The sequence below is a fragment of the Equus quagga genome, chromosome 17 (assembly GCF_021613505.1).
Source record: "Equus quagga isolate Etosha38 chromosome 17, UCLA_HA_Equagga_1.0, whole genome shotgun sequence".
Lineage (NCBI taxonomy): Eukaryota > Metazoa > Chordata > Mammalia > Perissodactyla > Equidae > Equus > Equus quagga.
In genome coordinates this window covers 15,492,885-15,508,332 of record NC_060283.1, presented here as the reverse complement: position 1 = coordinate 15,508,332, position 15,448 = coordinate 15,492,885, and the positions used below count along the sequence as shown (strand labels likewise).

General features: G+C 34.7%; 1 protein-coding gene across 1 annotated transcript; it reads right to left on the bottom strand.

The window, feature by feature from the left end:
• Positions 1 to 890: 890 nt before the first annotated feature.
• LOC124228462 (olfactory receptor 4P4-like) lies at positions 891 to 1,817 on the bottom strand. The gene has a single exon (XM_046643001.1). The coding sequence runs from the start codon at positions 1,815 to 1,817 to the stop codon at positions 891 to 893; it is 927 nt and encodes a 308-aa protein (XP_046498957.1).
• Between the last annotated feature and the right edge of the window lie 13,631 nt (positions 1,818 to 15,448).

Sequence of the window (15,448 nt, the reverse complement as noted above, 5' to 3'; positions counted from 1 at the left end):
TTTGTTCCAGGACACCACGATACCAAATTCCAAGAATGCTGAAGTCCCTCATATAAAATGGTGTAGTTATTTGGATATAACGTATGCACATCCTCCTGTATACTTTACATCATCTCTAGATTACTTATAACACCTGACACAAAATAAATATTATGTAAGTAGTTATTATACTGTATTATTCAGGAAATAATGACAAGAAAAGAAGTCTGTACATGTTCAGTACAGATGCAACCATCTTAGGCCTTTGGATCCTTGGTTGGTTGAATCCACAGATGAGATCCTACAAATATAGAGGGCAGACTGTACTGTAATACACCGTAACACAGGGCACTAAGAATTAATGACAATAACTTCCATTAGTATAGTATGAATAGCATAATCACATTGCATTGCATAACTTTAGAAGCATGATTGGTTAATGTAAAGAATTAAAATATACAACCCTTGGAAAATTTTTGTCATTTTTTTTATTGCAGTGGAAAACTCAAACATATGAAAGTGCTTAGGACCTCTTTCGGTGAGAGGTGTCTCAGTCAATGTATCCATTTCTTAAGCAGGGCACAACTGCCAACCACACGGTCTTTACAATTTGCCATGATAAAAGTGCTATAATGCCCACTGTGTCAGAGATCACAAAAAACAGAAGGATCCGAAATGTCAGACATAAATTCCAGACTGTCAGAACTGGAAAAGACCTGGAGATAATCTGATCCACTCCCCTTCTCTACAGTCTCAGAAAAGTAACAGAAAAAGTGGTTGAGGGGTCTTCTCTCTTTAAGGTTCCAACTTTTGGTGACTACACACCACTCCGCTGTACCTGCTGTATTTGACGACATTAATGATTCTGTAGATAGAACAGCATTTGCCGAAGGGCTTGAACACCAGAGGCTTCATTTCCCTTCAAACAGTTTCTCTCTGCACCACACTCTCCTCATGGCATTCTTCATGTCTTCGTTTCTCAGTGTGTAGATAAGAGGGTTGAACATGGGGGCAATCATGGTGTAAAATAGGGCAAAAATCTTGTCATTACTGACAGAATAAGCTGTGGGGGCATAGGTGAAGATGAGGGGCAAGAAGAACATGAACACGACAGTGATGTGGGAGCCACAGGTGGAGAGGGCTTTGCGGCGGCCCTCGGAGGAATGGGTCCTCAGGGTGGACAGGATGATGATGTAAGAAATGACCAAGGTAACAAAGGTCAAAATGGACAACACCCCTGTAGTGGAAATGATTGCAATGACTAACAAGCTGGTGTCCATACAGGCCAGCTTCAGCAAGGGGAATACATCACAGAAGTAGTGGTCTATCTGATTGGGGCCACAGAAGGGAAGCTCAATAATAATCAATACTTGCATGAATGAATGGATAAATGCTCCGATAATAGAGGCCATCACAAGGACATAGCATACCTGTCTGCTCATGATGACCATATAGTGAAGGGGTCTGCAGATGGCTGCATAGCGGTCATAGGCCATGGTCACCAAGATGAAGATCTCTGTGGCGCCAAAGAAGTGGGCGTAAAACATCTGGGACATGCAACTGTTGTAGGAGATGGCGTTCTGCTGGGCCAGTAAGTCTGTGATCAGTTTGGGGGCCACCGTGGAGGTGAAGCAGACATCCATGAGGGACAAGTAGCTGAGGAAAAAGTACATAGGCTGCTCACTGAGGTGGCTGACCCTGATGGTGAGAAGAATGAGCAGGTTTCCTGAGAGAATTGTGATATAGCAAAGAGAGAACAGGACAAAGCAGGCAACCTTTGCAGCCTCATCACTAAAAAGTCCTAGGATGATAAATTCTGTGATATTCTCATGTCCCATTGCTTCTGTGGGTTTGATCACGTAGAGAGGGAAGTTAATATACCTGAAACACTCAACCTTTTGAAATTATTGATTTATTTTGAAACTCATTCATTTACTCAATAAATATATATTGATTTTTTATTACAATGTAATCACTATAATAGGTGCTAAGGTTACAGCAGTGTACAAAATACATACAATCTCAATACATACAATCTCTACCCATAGCTAGAGTACAGTTCAGTAGAGCCGACATACAGTAACAATAATAGCACAAATCATCAATTAATTACAATTTTGCTGAGTTCCAAAGTCTCTCACTTGCCATGAATAACAAGATGAATACTTAAAAGATGAAGCATTCTTTTTCAGGTCAATTTTGGGATGCAGTTTCAGTATTATACTTTGAGTGATTTTTCAATCTCTGGTATGTAGAATTGAAGTATATTATAAAACTATGACAATTAAAGAGTTTTTGGTGAAGCCAGATTGCTGAACTTGAAAAAAGTCAATAAATAAACACATAAATATACTGGAATTTATCCTCTATTTAAGTTGAAATTTCAAATTGATGTGAAATAATGAACTTTTCAGTAACTGATATTAAGACTTTGAAGCTCCCTCTGGACGGAAAAAAAAAAAGACACCTCACAAGGCACAGAAAATTATATTCTAGACGATTGGAAGATACAAATGTATCAAGCAAAACCAGAAAAAATATTTGAGAATAATTAGAATGCTTTTATATCATCAAGTAGGGAAAATTTTTTAAGCGAAGCACAAAAAGAAAACTCATAAAGAAACAATATAATACATTTAAAATTTCTGTATGACAAAATTCCATATGAAGAAAGTATTTTAAAAAGTAACAAATTGAGAGTAAATATAAATCCTACAAATCAATAATGTAAAAATAAGTAACTCAGTTTTCTAAAAGAGCAAAACATTTGACTAGGCGAAACAAAGAAAAGAAATTAATAAGTAGCAAAAAACATATATGAATATGCTCAACCTCATCAGAATCGGATTAAAAAACAATGAGATACTATTCCTACTCATCAGATTCATAAAAATACAATTAAAAAGCCTGTTCATATAACATTTTTGTCAGTGACCCAGTGAAACTACCACAGAAAGCATACAAAAATATATTGATTGCAGACATTCAAATTTGGAAAATGGAAATGATCTAAATTCCTGCCCATAGGATGGAAATAGTGTGTGATATGTTTTCGTTATGGAAAACTAGGCAGAAATTTGTTGGATCCATATGACACATCTACTATGATACAAATCATTGATATATTTTCAAGTAAAAATATAATAAAGTGTGCAAAGATAATAACAGTAAAATAACTTGTGTTTAAAAAATCACACCCACAGAACATCATGTAGTTTCCATGAGAACCTCTGTGCTTATAAATTAATAGGAAAATGTGTAGAAGAAAAGATTTGCTTCTCAGAGACAAAAGGGGTGATGGTCAAAGGGGATTTTAGTGCTGCACAATATTTTGATTTCTTTATTAAACTGATTATATTCAGTATTACTTCTGTAATTAAAGTTAATTTAAAACTAATTACTTTGTAATACGGTTTAAGAAGAATATAACATATAATGAATGAAATTAAACAAAATAAAATATAAACCATAATCCTTTATTGGAATTCAGTCAACTCATATAACTTACCATGTTGTTTCCTCTATTACTTTAGTAAATGTAGATATAGATGCTATTCTCCAAGAATTATAAGCTGTCAATTGTAGTAAAAAATGTAACCATAACTAGACACATAGATTTCTTACCCCCTCCCACTCCTCCAGGAGGAAATAAATCTACATTTATACCAAAATCAGAGTGGTTTTTTACACCTATCTCTGGATTTGATTTTTATATCTGCTTTAAAAATCTAGTTGTACTTTCATAATTCTGATAGGATTTAAATAAATGCCAAGATGATCTGTTAAATCTAACAGCTGTTATTATTAAAGACTCAAGTTTATAATTTGCTCTTTTTCATGGCCTTATTTTGCTGAACTAATACTGGCTCTTATTATAGCTTTAATGGAAAGAAACAATAAATTTGTAACAGAGGATGCTGAACAATCACGATCTGCTACAAGAAAGGATAACAGCCTCTGATATGTATGGACTCAATAGAAATGCCATATTTAAAACTTATTATCTGAAATCATCATCTCTGCTGCAACAAGTTCATTAATAAAATCTACACTGGACAGCATCATAAAAGGGATAGTCAGGACACAATGTTCATTCTGCTTTACCACAACCTCTAAAAAGGAAGAAAACAGAGGAAAAAATACTCAACCCCTCATTTTCAGGATCATCTTGGTTTCTGTAGTCTCACAGAAAATGTTTCTTAGGAAACAGGACTGACTAGTCTCTAGTTCCTAAATTAAAATTGTCAAATCGTCAATGGTATCTTCAAAGGAGACAAGTTATAATTGGTGGATGAGAGTGCTTGAGTTTTAGTAAGTTGACTCCAATATATGGTCCACTACCTCACTGTTGATAATCTTAGGCAAGCTACTTACTCTCTGAGCCTTGTTTTTTTCCATCTGTAAACTACTTATGATAATAGTACCTACCACATATGATTCTTCTGAGAATCAAAATTAAAGATCAGTATACAACATTAAGGCACAGATATGTGCATCTAACGCATTGCAAAAATTAACTAGATCTTAATTTCTTTATTAGAAATTGTAAAAAGATTAATATTCTATAAATGTTTCACCATTTCTAAGACAAGTGGAGTTCAGGGACTAAACTTCCTCCGGTGAGTTTAAAACTCCACTGAATATAGATTTCTACAGATATGGTAAAGTATTTTGACACTAATCACTGGTGAAAATCCTAGACTTCTACCAGGACATGGGGTAGGTAATAGGATTTCCCATTTCTCAGGTAGGAGAAGTGAAATCAAGGTAAAAATTCATTTATGAAGACTTCTAGTATCCTACAAAAGATAATCTCTCTTTTATACTTAAGAATAACTGAATCAAACCCTTCAAAAAATAATTATTTGATCCCTATATTTTACTTAGGTAATTTTGTACTTCTCTGCTTTTTTTTCAATTTTAATAATACACATATGATCTACCTTTGTTAAAGAAACAGCCATTCATTATATAATTTAAACTTCTCCAACTGCGGCCACTGAAATTTCCTTCTATACTACTCCTATCCATTTCAAATATCATGGATTTTTGCAAAGTATTACAGACCTATGACACACTGAGGCAAAAAGTGAAAGTTCTGGTCCTGATTGGCCACTCCCTGATTATGTGATTTAGGAAAAAGTCTCTCAAATTCTATGGGTATCTATTTCATCTTAAGAAAAGGAAGAATTGTATTTTCATGGATTCCTCCAGCTGCAAAGAACTAATTTTTAATCACATGATTTATCAATTAATTTATCAAAATGATAAGTTATCAATTCCATAATTTTCTTACTATCTTTATTCTGCTTATTGCTTGTCTTATTCCATTATTTTATCTTTTTCAAACTTTCATGGTTTTTTATCATTGCTTTTCTAGCCTAAGTAGAGTGCAAACATTTCACAATTTCTCTTAGCCTCCTGTACCAGCATCTAACAATCCCAAGTTAGGAACAGGATTTCAAGAGACCATTCCCATTGTCCATTTTCTATTAAAACAAAGTTCCTGAGGCTGGCCCCGTGGCCGAGTGGTTAAGTTCATGTGCTCTGCTGCAGGTAGCCCAGTGTTTCGTTGGTTCAAATCCTGGGCACGGACATGGCACTGCTCATCAAACCACACTGAGGCAGCATCCCACATGCCACAACTAGAAGGACCCACAACGAAGAATATACAACTATGTACTGGGGGGCTTTGGGGAGAAAAAGGAAAAAAATAAAATCTTTAAAAAAAAAAAAACAAAGTTCCTCAAGTTGTTTTGTAAACTACCAAAATGCAAATTGTGACATGAATTAGAAGGCAATAAAGGTTATAAAATAAATAGTTACCAAGCAGATATATTTTTATAATACATGTTCATGGAAAAATAATTTCCTTAAATAATAAGCAAATAAGGATAGATGATTCTACATCTTTTCAAAGAGATAACTTCACATAGGCTCCAACATGCAAAAATTTTTAAAAAAGGAAACAAAAACCTAAGAACTCACATATTTAGCATCAGGCAGTTCCAGTCAGTATTTTAAGGGATATCCTTGTCTTCTTGAACTCATGACAGCAAATGAAAAAATAAAATCTATTACAAATAAAAATAATAAGAAAATCTCTTAGGGGAAAAAAGCAATGACAAAAGTCTCATGCCTTGTCCCTAACTTTTAAATTATATTTAAAATAAATATATTTTAAAAACTAACTCCGTGTATACTCAGAATGAGAATGAGAATTATATCACAAAACTGCAGGGAAAATGTCAAATGCCTCTGGCCTTTCTCTCTTTTCCCTTTGATGCAATAGTGAGCAGCCAGGCCTAAGTCCCTCCCTGCACAGGAGTTGGGGACTCTTACAGAAGCTGCACTGAAAGTCAGGAGGAGTATTTAAAGGCACTGAAAGGACCTCGGTGTGATCTCAATGGCAATCCCTATGGTAATTCTTGGACAGGCTAGTCAAAATAAACTCTGGTGATTTTAATTTCCTATTGCTTTGGCTTTTCAAGTGTGGCTTTTTAAATATGTTAGTTTAGATCACTTCAAATATATAATGTTAAATATCAACAGTAGGTTTTATAGTCAATTATATGAATTTTAAAAGTAGCCTGATTACTTTCTTTACAAGGAATAAACCCTAGTGCCTTCACTATATTTATTGAGACTTCCTCTGCTTCCATTTCCAAGGCTAATTAATTATTAGTATTGAAGGTATCCAGCTTTTTCTTAACATCTAAAGGTCAAACTTAAATGTCTCCATTTCCGCTGTTTCTCCTCATTATATTGTCTTTCCTCCAATGTAATTCCACACCCCAAGTCATCCCACTACACTCCCAATACCTAACTTTGCCAGATCATTTGATTCTCTTTTCATAGATAGTCGGAGGGTTTTTTGTTCTGTTTTTTGGGAATTTTGTGTTTGTCTTTTAAATTGTTGGTATTTTTATCATATTAACTCAATGAAATCAGGGTCTGAACTTTCCCATCTTGTACCTAATAATTTAATTTTTAATGATGGCAAGAGTAATAGCAATAATTGAAAACAGTCATTACAATGTGCTAGTAATTGTTGTAAGACTTTAAAAGGATTTTTAAATTTAATTCACATAAAGACCCTATGATATGGTGCTATTAATATTTCCACAGTGGCACAAGAGGTAAATTGACAAGACTAGGTAGCTAGTAACTAGTATGTTAGAATTTGACCCTGACTAAGATGCTTACCAACTCTACAATGACTTCGAACAGTACTACTGCAATTTATACATGGTAAGCACTTAATAAATATTTCTGAATTTTTCAATTTAAAATAAGATAGTAAAGTAATGTGCCGAATATTTCAAAATCACTTATAAATTTTAAATTGTACAGTTAGGATTCAGGTTATACATTTTTCTCCAAGTTATACAGTCCATTCATAGGATAACTTCAATAACAACAACAAAACAAATGACTAGGATAATTTTCATATTTTTGATTATATTTGATGATGATAAAGTAACATATACTTTAAAAGATTTATTTTTGGGGGCTGGCCCTGTGGTCAAGTGGTTAAATTTGCGCGCTCCACTGCAAGCGGCCCACCATTTCGTTGGTTCTAATCCTGGGCGTGGACATGGCACTGCTCATCAAGCCACACTGAGGTGGCGTGCCACATGCCACAACTAGAAGGACCTACAACGAAAAATATACAACTATGTACCAGGGGGTTTTGGGGAGAAAAAGAAAAAAAAAGATTTATTTTTTAAAACTTTTCTTGAACTACACTTATATTTGTGGTTTACTGCCTAAGCAATTTAATTCTTGTGCTTTTGATTCCAGAGACATTGCAAGGAGGAATGATTATTTTAAAGTGAGTGTGTGTATATGTGTGCATGTGAATGGTAACAAGATGATGGCTGAAAGATGCAACATAGCAAGAGTGTCAAAACCTAATTAGATGTACATCTTAAGTATTTAAAAGAAGAAGAGGCAATTTTATGTGAGAAGCATTTACCAGATGTCCAGGATGACTTAATGTTTACCACCTCAGACAATGAAGCCAGTGTCTGAGTTTGAATTCCAGATGTGCCTATAACCATCTATGTGACTTTGGGTAAGATACTTATCTGCCCAGAATTCAGATTATTCATATATAAATGCAATAAGAATATGTGTTTTTTCACAGATAAGTCTTATGAATTCCCCATTATTATTATAATTAGTATTGTTGCTATTATTAGTAGCAATAGTAGATTAAAATTATTATCAGAAACTCTCTGATGCAATTTCCAAGGAATTTATTGTAGTGAACTCAGAAATATTTAAAAGACAAAGCATTTGGATCACAATCTTCAGACTGCAGTAATAATATACAAGGGAAAAATAAGACAATAGCTCACGATGCAAAACTATGTGGAATTGAAATTTCAGTTCCCACTTTAGGACCTCATCCATGGGATTTACATGTTTATGCATGTAGACAATTTCTTATAACTTAATTGATTGTATAACATATTTGATGAAGACCATATGTTTAAATTGATATAAAATGTCACTTATATTTCCTCCAAAATCCCCCTTGTCTAAAGAAATGTCATATTTTCTCATAGATAATATTTTGGTAGAGGGTGCTAAAGCAGTATATTTAATAGAAAGAGTAGAACTATCCTCATTTTAGAAATACAGAGTTATACATTCTCTGATTGTTGTGTTAAAGCTATGATTTTTAAAAACTTCATTATCACTGTGGTAGATGTAATTCCAAAATATCCCTAAAGATTTCCTGCCCCAGTCCCTGGGACTGTAAATATGATAATAGATTACACCTATATTAACTTACATGTCACAAAGTGTATCAAAATGTAATTAAGGTTACTAATCAGTTGATTTTGAGTTGTATGTTTGTACTCTATCTAACCCCATAAGCTCTTTAAAAACAGAGAATTTTTCCTGCCTGGTAAATGAAGAGTAAGTTGGAAAGATTCAAACTACAAGAAGAATTAAATGCACTCTTGCTGGCTTTGAAGACAGAGGGGCCACATGCAGGGGCCTCTAGGAGCTGAGAGTGACTCCCAAGCCAGCAAGGAGACCGGGGCCTCAGTCTTATGATCACAAGGAGCTGAATTCTGCCAACAACCTGAATGAGCCTGGGAGCAATTCTTCTCAGAAGTTCCAGATAAGAGCCCAGCCCAGTCTCTTGTTTTTGTCCTTATCAATGAAAAAAACCAGCGAACTCAAACTCCTGGCAAGAAGCACTGTGATAGTAATTGGGTGTTGTTTTAGACTATTAATTCTGTGGAAAATTGCTATGCAGCAATAGGAATCTAAAACAATCACAATGACTACCTAACTTCTAGATTTATTATCTAGAAATTTAGTTTAGTTTAAGCCTAGCTTCTAGATTTATTATCAATATACCTAAACGTAGCAAAGAATACTAGATGAAAAATGACAAAAATTCTTTTATAGTTTTCCTTAAAACATCTGAGGGCTTTTAGAAGAAAACAGATTTATTTTCCCTTTGTAGTCTTGGCACATACAGACTACACATAAAAATAATTCACATATACTAAATACAATGTGCTGGTAAAAATATGATAACATGTCAACAATGGGTCTCACACAAGCTTCTTATATATGTAAAGGACACAGTTGGATGGTTTCAAAGGTATAAAACAATTAAAACAGTAAGTCAAATGGTTTAAAAAATATGCTATATTTATCAATAAGTTAAAACATTATCTGAGAAGAAATTGTCAGAATTGTAAGTAAATGGAAGACTTGAAAACATAAAAAAGGTAGATCAGAGACTATTAAAATTCTAGAATGCCAGGACAGTTCTCTATATAAACCGATGTGGGAATGTAACTTAGCAAAATCTACATGTTTTATGTGTATTTCTCTACTTTGCTTTTCTATCATTGCTAACTTGAACACATTTTTCCCCCTCTTCCATCTCATGCAAAAGAAAAAAAAAGTCTTCAAAGAAATCAGCCTCGGTTTGAGTATGACTACTTGATGCCTGTTTGAGTTAGAATTTCCTTTCCTTGAGTCTCAGTGCACTGAGTGAATGGGAAAGGGAGATATAGGGCTAAATGGAAGATGAAGAACTAACACAGAGATAATGGATTGGATAAAGAACAGCACTTGATGTCACTAAGTGCTAAGAGAGTCCTTGGGCACTAGGACTAAGGAATAGCCCAGAAGAAAACTGAGGAGACAAAGGGTCCCTTTTTGTGCAGCCTAACCCTCCTCCATTAACCCACCACATTGGAATTAACCAAATTTAACATTCCTAAAAATGCGCTAGCCTTCTAAAACAAGGGGCTGGAATTGGTGGCTGGTGTGGAGCATGATCACTCCCTGACTAAAGTGGAACTGAGCAGAACCACTGGAGGAACAATGTTGCCTTTATTGCTCAGAGGAGAATTCTGCTTAAGCCAACTCCAAAGAAGGTTTACAAGCAATAAGTCTAAATATTCCAGGATCCACACTCTGACAGCTGTCCATGGTGATATATGGGAGGAGTTGGTCTTCTCAAGTGAAATTGTGCACAGGAGAATTCACATGAAACTGGATGACAGCCCACTCATAAAGATTCGTTTGGATAAAAGCACAGCAGAACAATGTGGAACACAAGGTTGGAATTTTTCTAGTGTTTATAAGAAGCTCATGGGCAAGGATCTAATTTTGAATTTAAAGTTTCAGTCATAAACAAAAATGACTAAATAAAATATGACTCACAATAAAAAAATATGGGAAGATCAAATGTGAGCATACCATCATTCTTAAACTAGCAATTAACATCTTGTAGATAGACATCCCCTACTCACAGAGAGAAGATTATGCTTTGGAAATGAAGAAATAATGCAACTTGAAATAAATACCTTGATGCATTAGATTTATGTGAAGGCTATCAAAGAATATTGATCACACTACAATAGCATCCATTTTGGGGGGAAATAAGTTTAAAGTAGAGGGGAAATTTCAAAATCATTCTCTCCAATGCAAGGAATATTCAATTTCTGAGATGTTTCAACTCAGTACAAAATAATTAAGAATTTGAGCAAGGTAGTCACAGGGTACAAACTTCCAGTTATAAGATGAATAAGTACTAGGGATACAATGTACAAGGTTATGACTATAGTTAACACTTCTGTATGATATATAGGAAAGTTGTTAATAGAGTAAATCCTGAGAGTTCTTGTCACAAAGAGACTTTATTTCCTCCCTTTGTTTTGTATCTATCTGAGATGATGGATGTCAACTAAAACCATTGTGATAATCATTGAACAATATATGTAAATCAAACATGCATGTTGTGTACTTTACACTTATGCAGGACTGTATGTCAATTATTCCTCAATAAAACTTGTAAAACAGAATTTGAAAACAGGATATTAGAAACAGGAGAAAAGGAATTATGGTGTAAAACAAGTCAATAGGATGACTGTTATGAAAAAGAAAAAGGAAACAAGTGTTGGCAAGGCTGTGGAGAAGAGGGAACACTAATGCACTATTGATTGGAATGTAAACTGGTATAGCCACTATGGAAAGCAGTTTGCAGTTTCCTCAAAAAATTGAAAATAGAACTACCATGTGATCCAGCAATTCCACTCTGGGTTTATATCCGAAGGAAATGAAAACACTATCTCAAAGTGATACTTCCACCCCCATGTTCATCGTGACATCATTCACAACAACCAAGACATGGAAACAGCCTAAGTGTTCATTAATGGATTAATGCAAAGAGGGAAATATGAGATATATATCTCTATCTATCTATCTATCTCTCTATCTATCTATAATGGAGTATTATTCAGACTTAAAAAAGAAGGAAATCCTGCCTTTTGCAACAACATGAACGGACACTGAGGACATAGAGGGCATTATGCTAAGTGAAATAAGTCAAAGAAAGATAGAGTGTATGTTCTCACTTATATGAAGAATCAAAAAATGCAAACTCATAGAAATAGAGAGTAGAATGATGGTTTCCAGGAGCTGGGGGATGGGAGAAATGGAAAGGTGTTGGTCAAAGAGTAAAACCTTCCCCAGCTATAAGATGAATAAGCTCTGGGGATCTAAAGTACAGCATGGTCATTATATCTAACAATATGTATTATATACTTGAAAATTGTTAAAAGAGTAGATCTTACATGTTATAACCACACACATTAAAAATGTTTATTATGTTAGCTGATGGAGGTGTCAATTCAATTTATTGTGGTACTCATTTTGCAATAAATACATGTATTGAATGATCACATTATGTCTATTAAACCTAGATATGTTTCCTGTCAATAATATCTCAATAAAGCTGGAAAAAAGCAAAAAACCAAACAAATCAAATTTACCTAAAATGTCTAAGTAATTTTTTGATTAGCTCTTATAATGTTTTCATCATTTTTCTCAGCAAGCCTGGTTAACAGCACATGTTAAATAAAAATGATGAGTTGACATATTTTGAATACCACTGCCTTTCTACCTCCTTCTCCTAAATCATAGCAGATGGCACCAGGGATGACACCTAATGTAAGACAGTCACTCCACAAATTGGCCAGTGATCTGACTTTAGTCTATCCAACTCCACTATAAAAGCAAATTTATTCAGATGTCTTCTCTGGAATTCTGAAGGGGGAACCTGACAGGCTGGAGGAAGGAGGAAGAATATTGGAAGATATGTGAAGAGAGAATCTGTATATTGGCAACCGAGAGCCACATGAAAGCAGACATTTTGGGTAACCAGAGAAAATACAGACAATAGAGACTAACAAAAGGAAATTAATAGAAAAAACGATGAATCATATCTAAGCTCAGAGAATATCAGATATGACACGAATCTGATCTCCCAGAATCCTGAGCTACTGATGACTTTCTAGTTTATCTGAAAGTCACGTCTTCTTAATATTAACATGATTTACCAAAAGAAAAAGATAAGTTCTGTTTTCAATAACTAAATGAGCCTGAATTAACCCCAGTGCCTGATTCATTATCTCTGAAATACTAATTATAATTTTTATTATAATAAGCACCTAAATGCTTCCAACCATTCTTTCATGATAAGGAGCTCATGGAAGATGAACATTCAATAAAAAACCATCTAGAGAACTGCACCATAAGAGGTAGGCAGAAATACAATGTCTGATTCCATGGCATAAAAGGTGAGTAAGGACTTTTAGTACTATACAGGTATTAATAGATTAATAATTAGTTATTAATAGATGATCACTAACCTTAGAAAGATATAGAAAGATGAGCCTGGTCAATTATAGAGCTTTAATTTTGTAAGTTTAGGATCAAAGCTGAATTATTGAGGAAAATAGAGAAGCCACTGTACCCAATGTGTAGGCTAGCAATCCAATTCTCTCCTTGCTTTCATTTAAAGACAGTTTCAATGAATATATCTTCCCATTCATTAATCTTGCCACTCTACCTGACAGCAGAAACTCTCCATTTATATTTAAAGCTGAGGAAATAAAAAGTTAATTGAAATCTCCAAATGTGTGGGCAAGAAATGCATATTTGGGGGCTTAATGTTTGGGTTATTAGTCAGAACAGTATAGATCTTATATTTTTTCCTGAAAAAAATTCTCTACCTTCCTTCTTGGGGTATGTGTACAGTAGTGGGAATTGGTGAAGTCATGATTTGCACTGGCTGGTGACATCCCTGGAGCACTGAAAGAGCCTCACAATTCACCATGTAGATTTTCACTTAATCCTAGCAGATGCTGATGCACATTTCATTACTGCCCTCTGCCCTGATACCAGAAATTCTTCAGCTCAATTTTTTTTAAAGAATATATCCTCAATCTATGGTGGGATAGTGTCAAGGTGATGTCACCTGGCTATGTAGAAAAAGACCTGGGGAAACAAAATAATCCTCACGTAATTCAAAGTATGTTTCACTCTACCTTCTGTGGAACTGGTGCTCTAACCTTTTAGCATCTCAAGAGTTTTGCAGGTGAACTATCTTGCTATTTTTCTCTATCCTATCCTATTTATCTATAGTCTCAGATAGTTGTAACTTCTTCCACTCTGCTAAGTTAGTTACCTAACACTCTTCTTTATGTTCTGAAAAATATGTGAAAATCTTTCACCAACTAGTATTTCCTGTCTGGTTCCTTTTGTCTTTATGGATTAACACATAGTTTTCTGTTTCACTCTTCCCTTAATGAGAATTTATAAGGGACAAGAAATACATTTTTATGGCTAGTTCTCCAAGTTTAACAGAAATTTCAATGTTTTAAATATAGATTTCTATTTTTTTTGTAATTCAATGGAATATTTTTTAAAACGTGCATAATGTCACCATCTGGATGACCTGTTTACATTAAAATATAAAGGAATACATGCATAAGTTTTGAAAATTTAAACATTTGAGAGATGTACAACAATATCAAATTATCTCTTCCCCACCCTCTCCTAAAAAGATAATCCCTGTAAATGGTTTCTTATGATTCCTTACATTAAAAAATAATTGTACACCTAAATCCACATATACTTTCTATTTTATATTGTGTTTATCTTCACAGAAAGGACTAATAGTATAAGCATTGTTACATAATGTGCTCCTTTACAGAATAATGCACCATGACTATCTTTTCATAACAGCTGTTACAAATGAACCTCTATGGTCTTGTCAGATTCAATTTGGGTGTTCTTATCAAAACAGATAAAATGGAGACCATGCCAGGAAATAGTTTCCCAGGGAAGGGTAAAGCAGCTGGCAGAGTGAGATGAAATGAATGTGGTAACCTCCAGTGTTTGCAATTGAGCATGTTGCCAAAAGTTTGAGATGTAGTAACTCAGAATCCCCTTTAGGATGGTGGCTGGTCATATTTTCCAAACTAGACCTAAAGAGGGATACAGAACTAAGATGTGATCCTTATTGTTGCAGCAATTCCCAGAACCATAACTGATATTGAACATCTATCTCCCTCATCATCCATTCTAGACACTTCTCATGCTTAGTTGGTGCTTCAGTTGGTTGGGTTGTTTGGGGAGTGACTGAAAAATTTATCTACAAGACTTCTATCCCTTAGTTGCCTTGTTCTTATTGGGGTGTAGTTGTTGCAATTGCCCAGTTACAGTATCATTGTGTATGAAAGTGCTAAGACACACTTCATGGAATTATCCATGTTCTGGATACACTCATTTATGTCCTACATCTGCCATAGCAACCCAATCTACTCACAACAATCAGAATCAAGGACCCCATCTAGAACAGTAATTCTTTGCCTGCTTCTTCACTTGTCTAAGCAGCACAGAATGATGGTTCCAGTTCAACAGGACCGCTATTGTGTCCTTAGTAGATAAGTTTTCCATTCCAGAAACAAGGACCTTTATCCTGGTGAAACTGAAGTCTCTAAAGTGGGTTCCTGGGGGGGGGAGGGGTGTTAATAATGAAGAACACTCTACTGTTACTTCTTCTTGTTTTTCTTTTTTTTTTTTTTTCCTGAGGAAGATTCACCCTGAGCTAACATCTGTGCCAAACTCCCTCTACTTA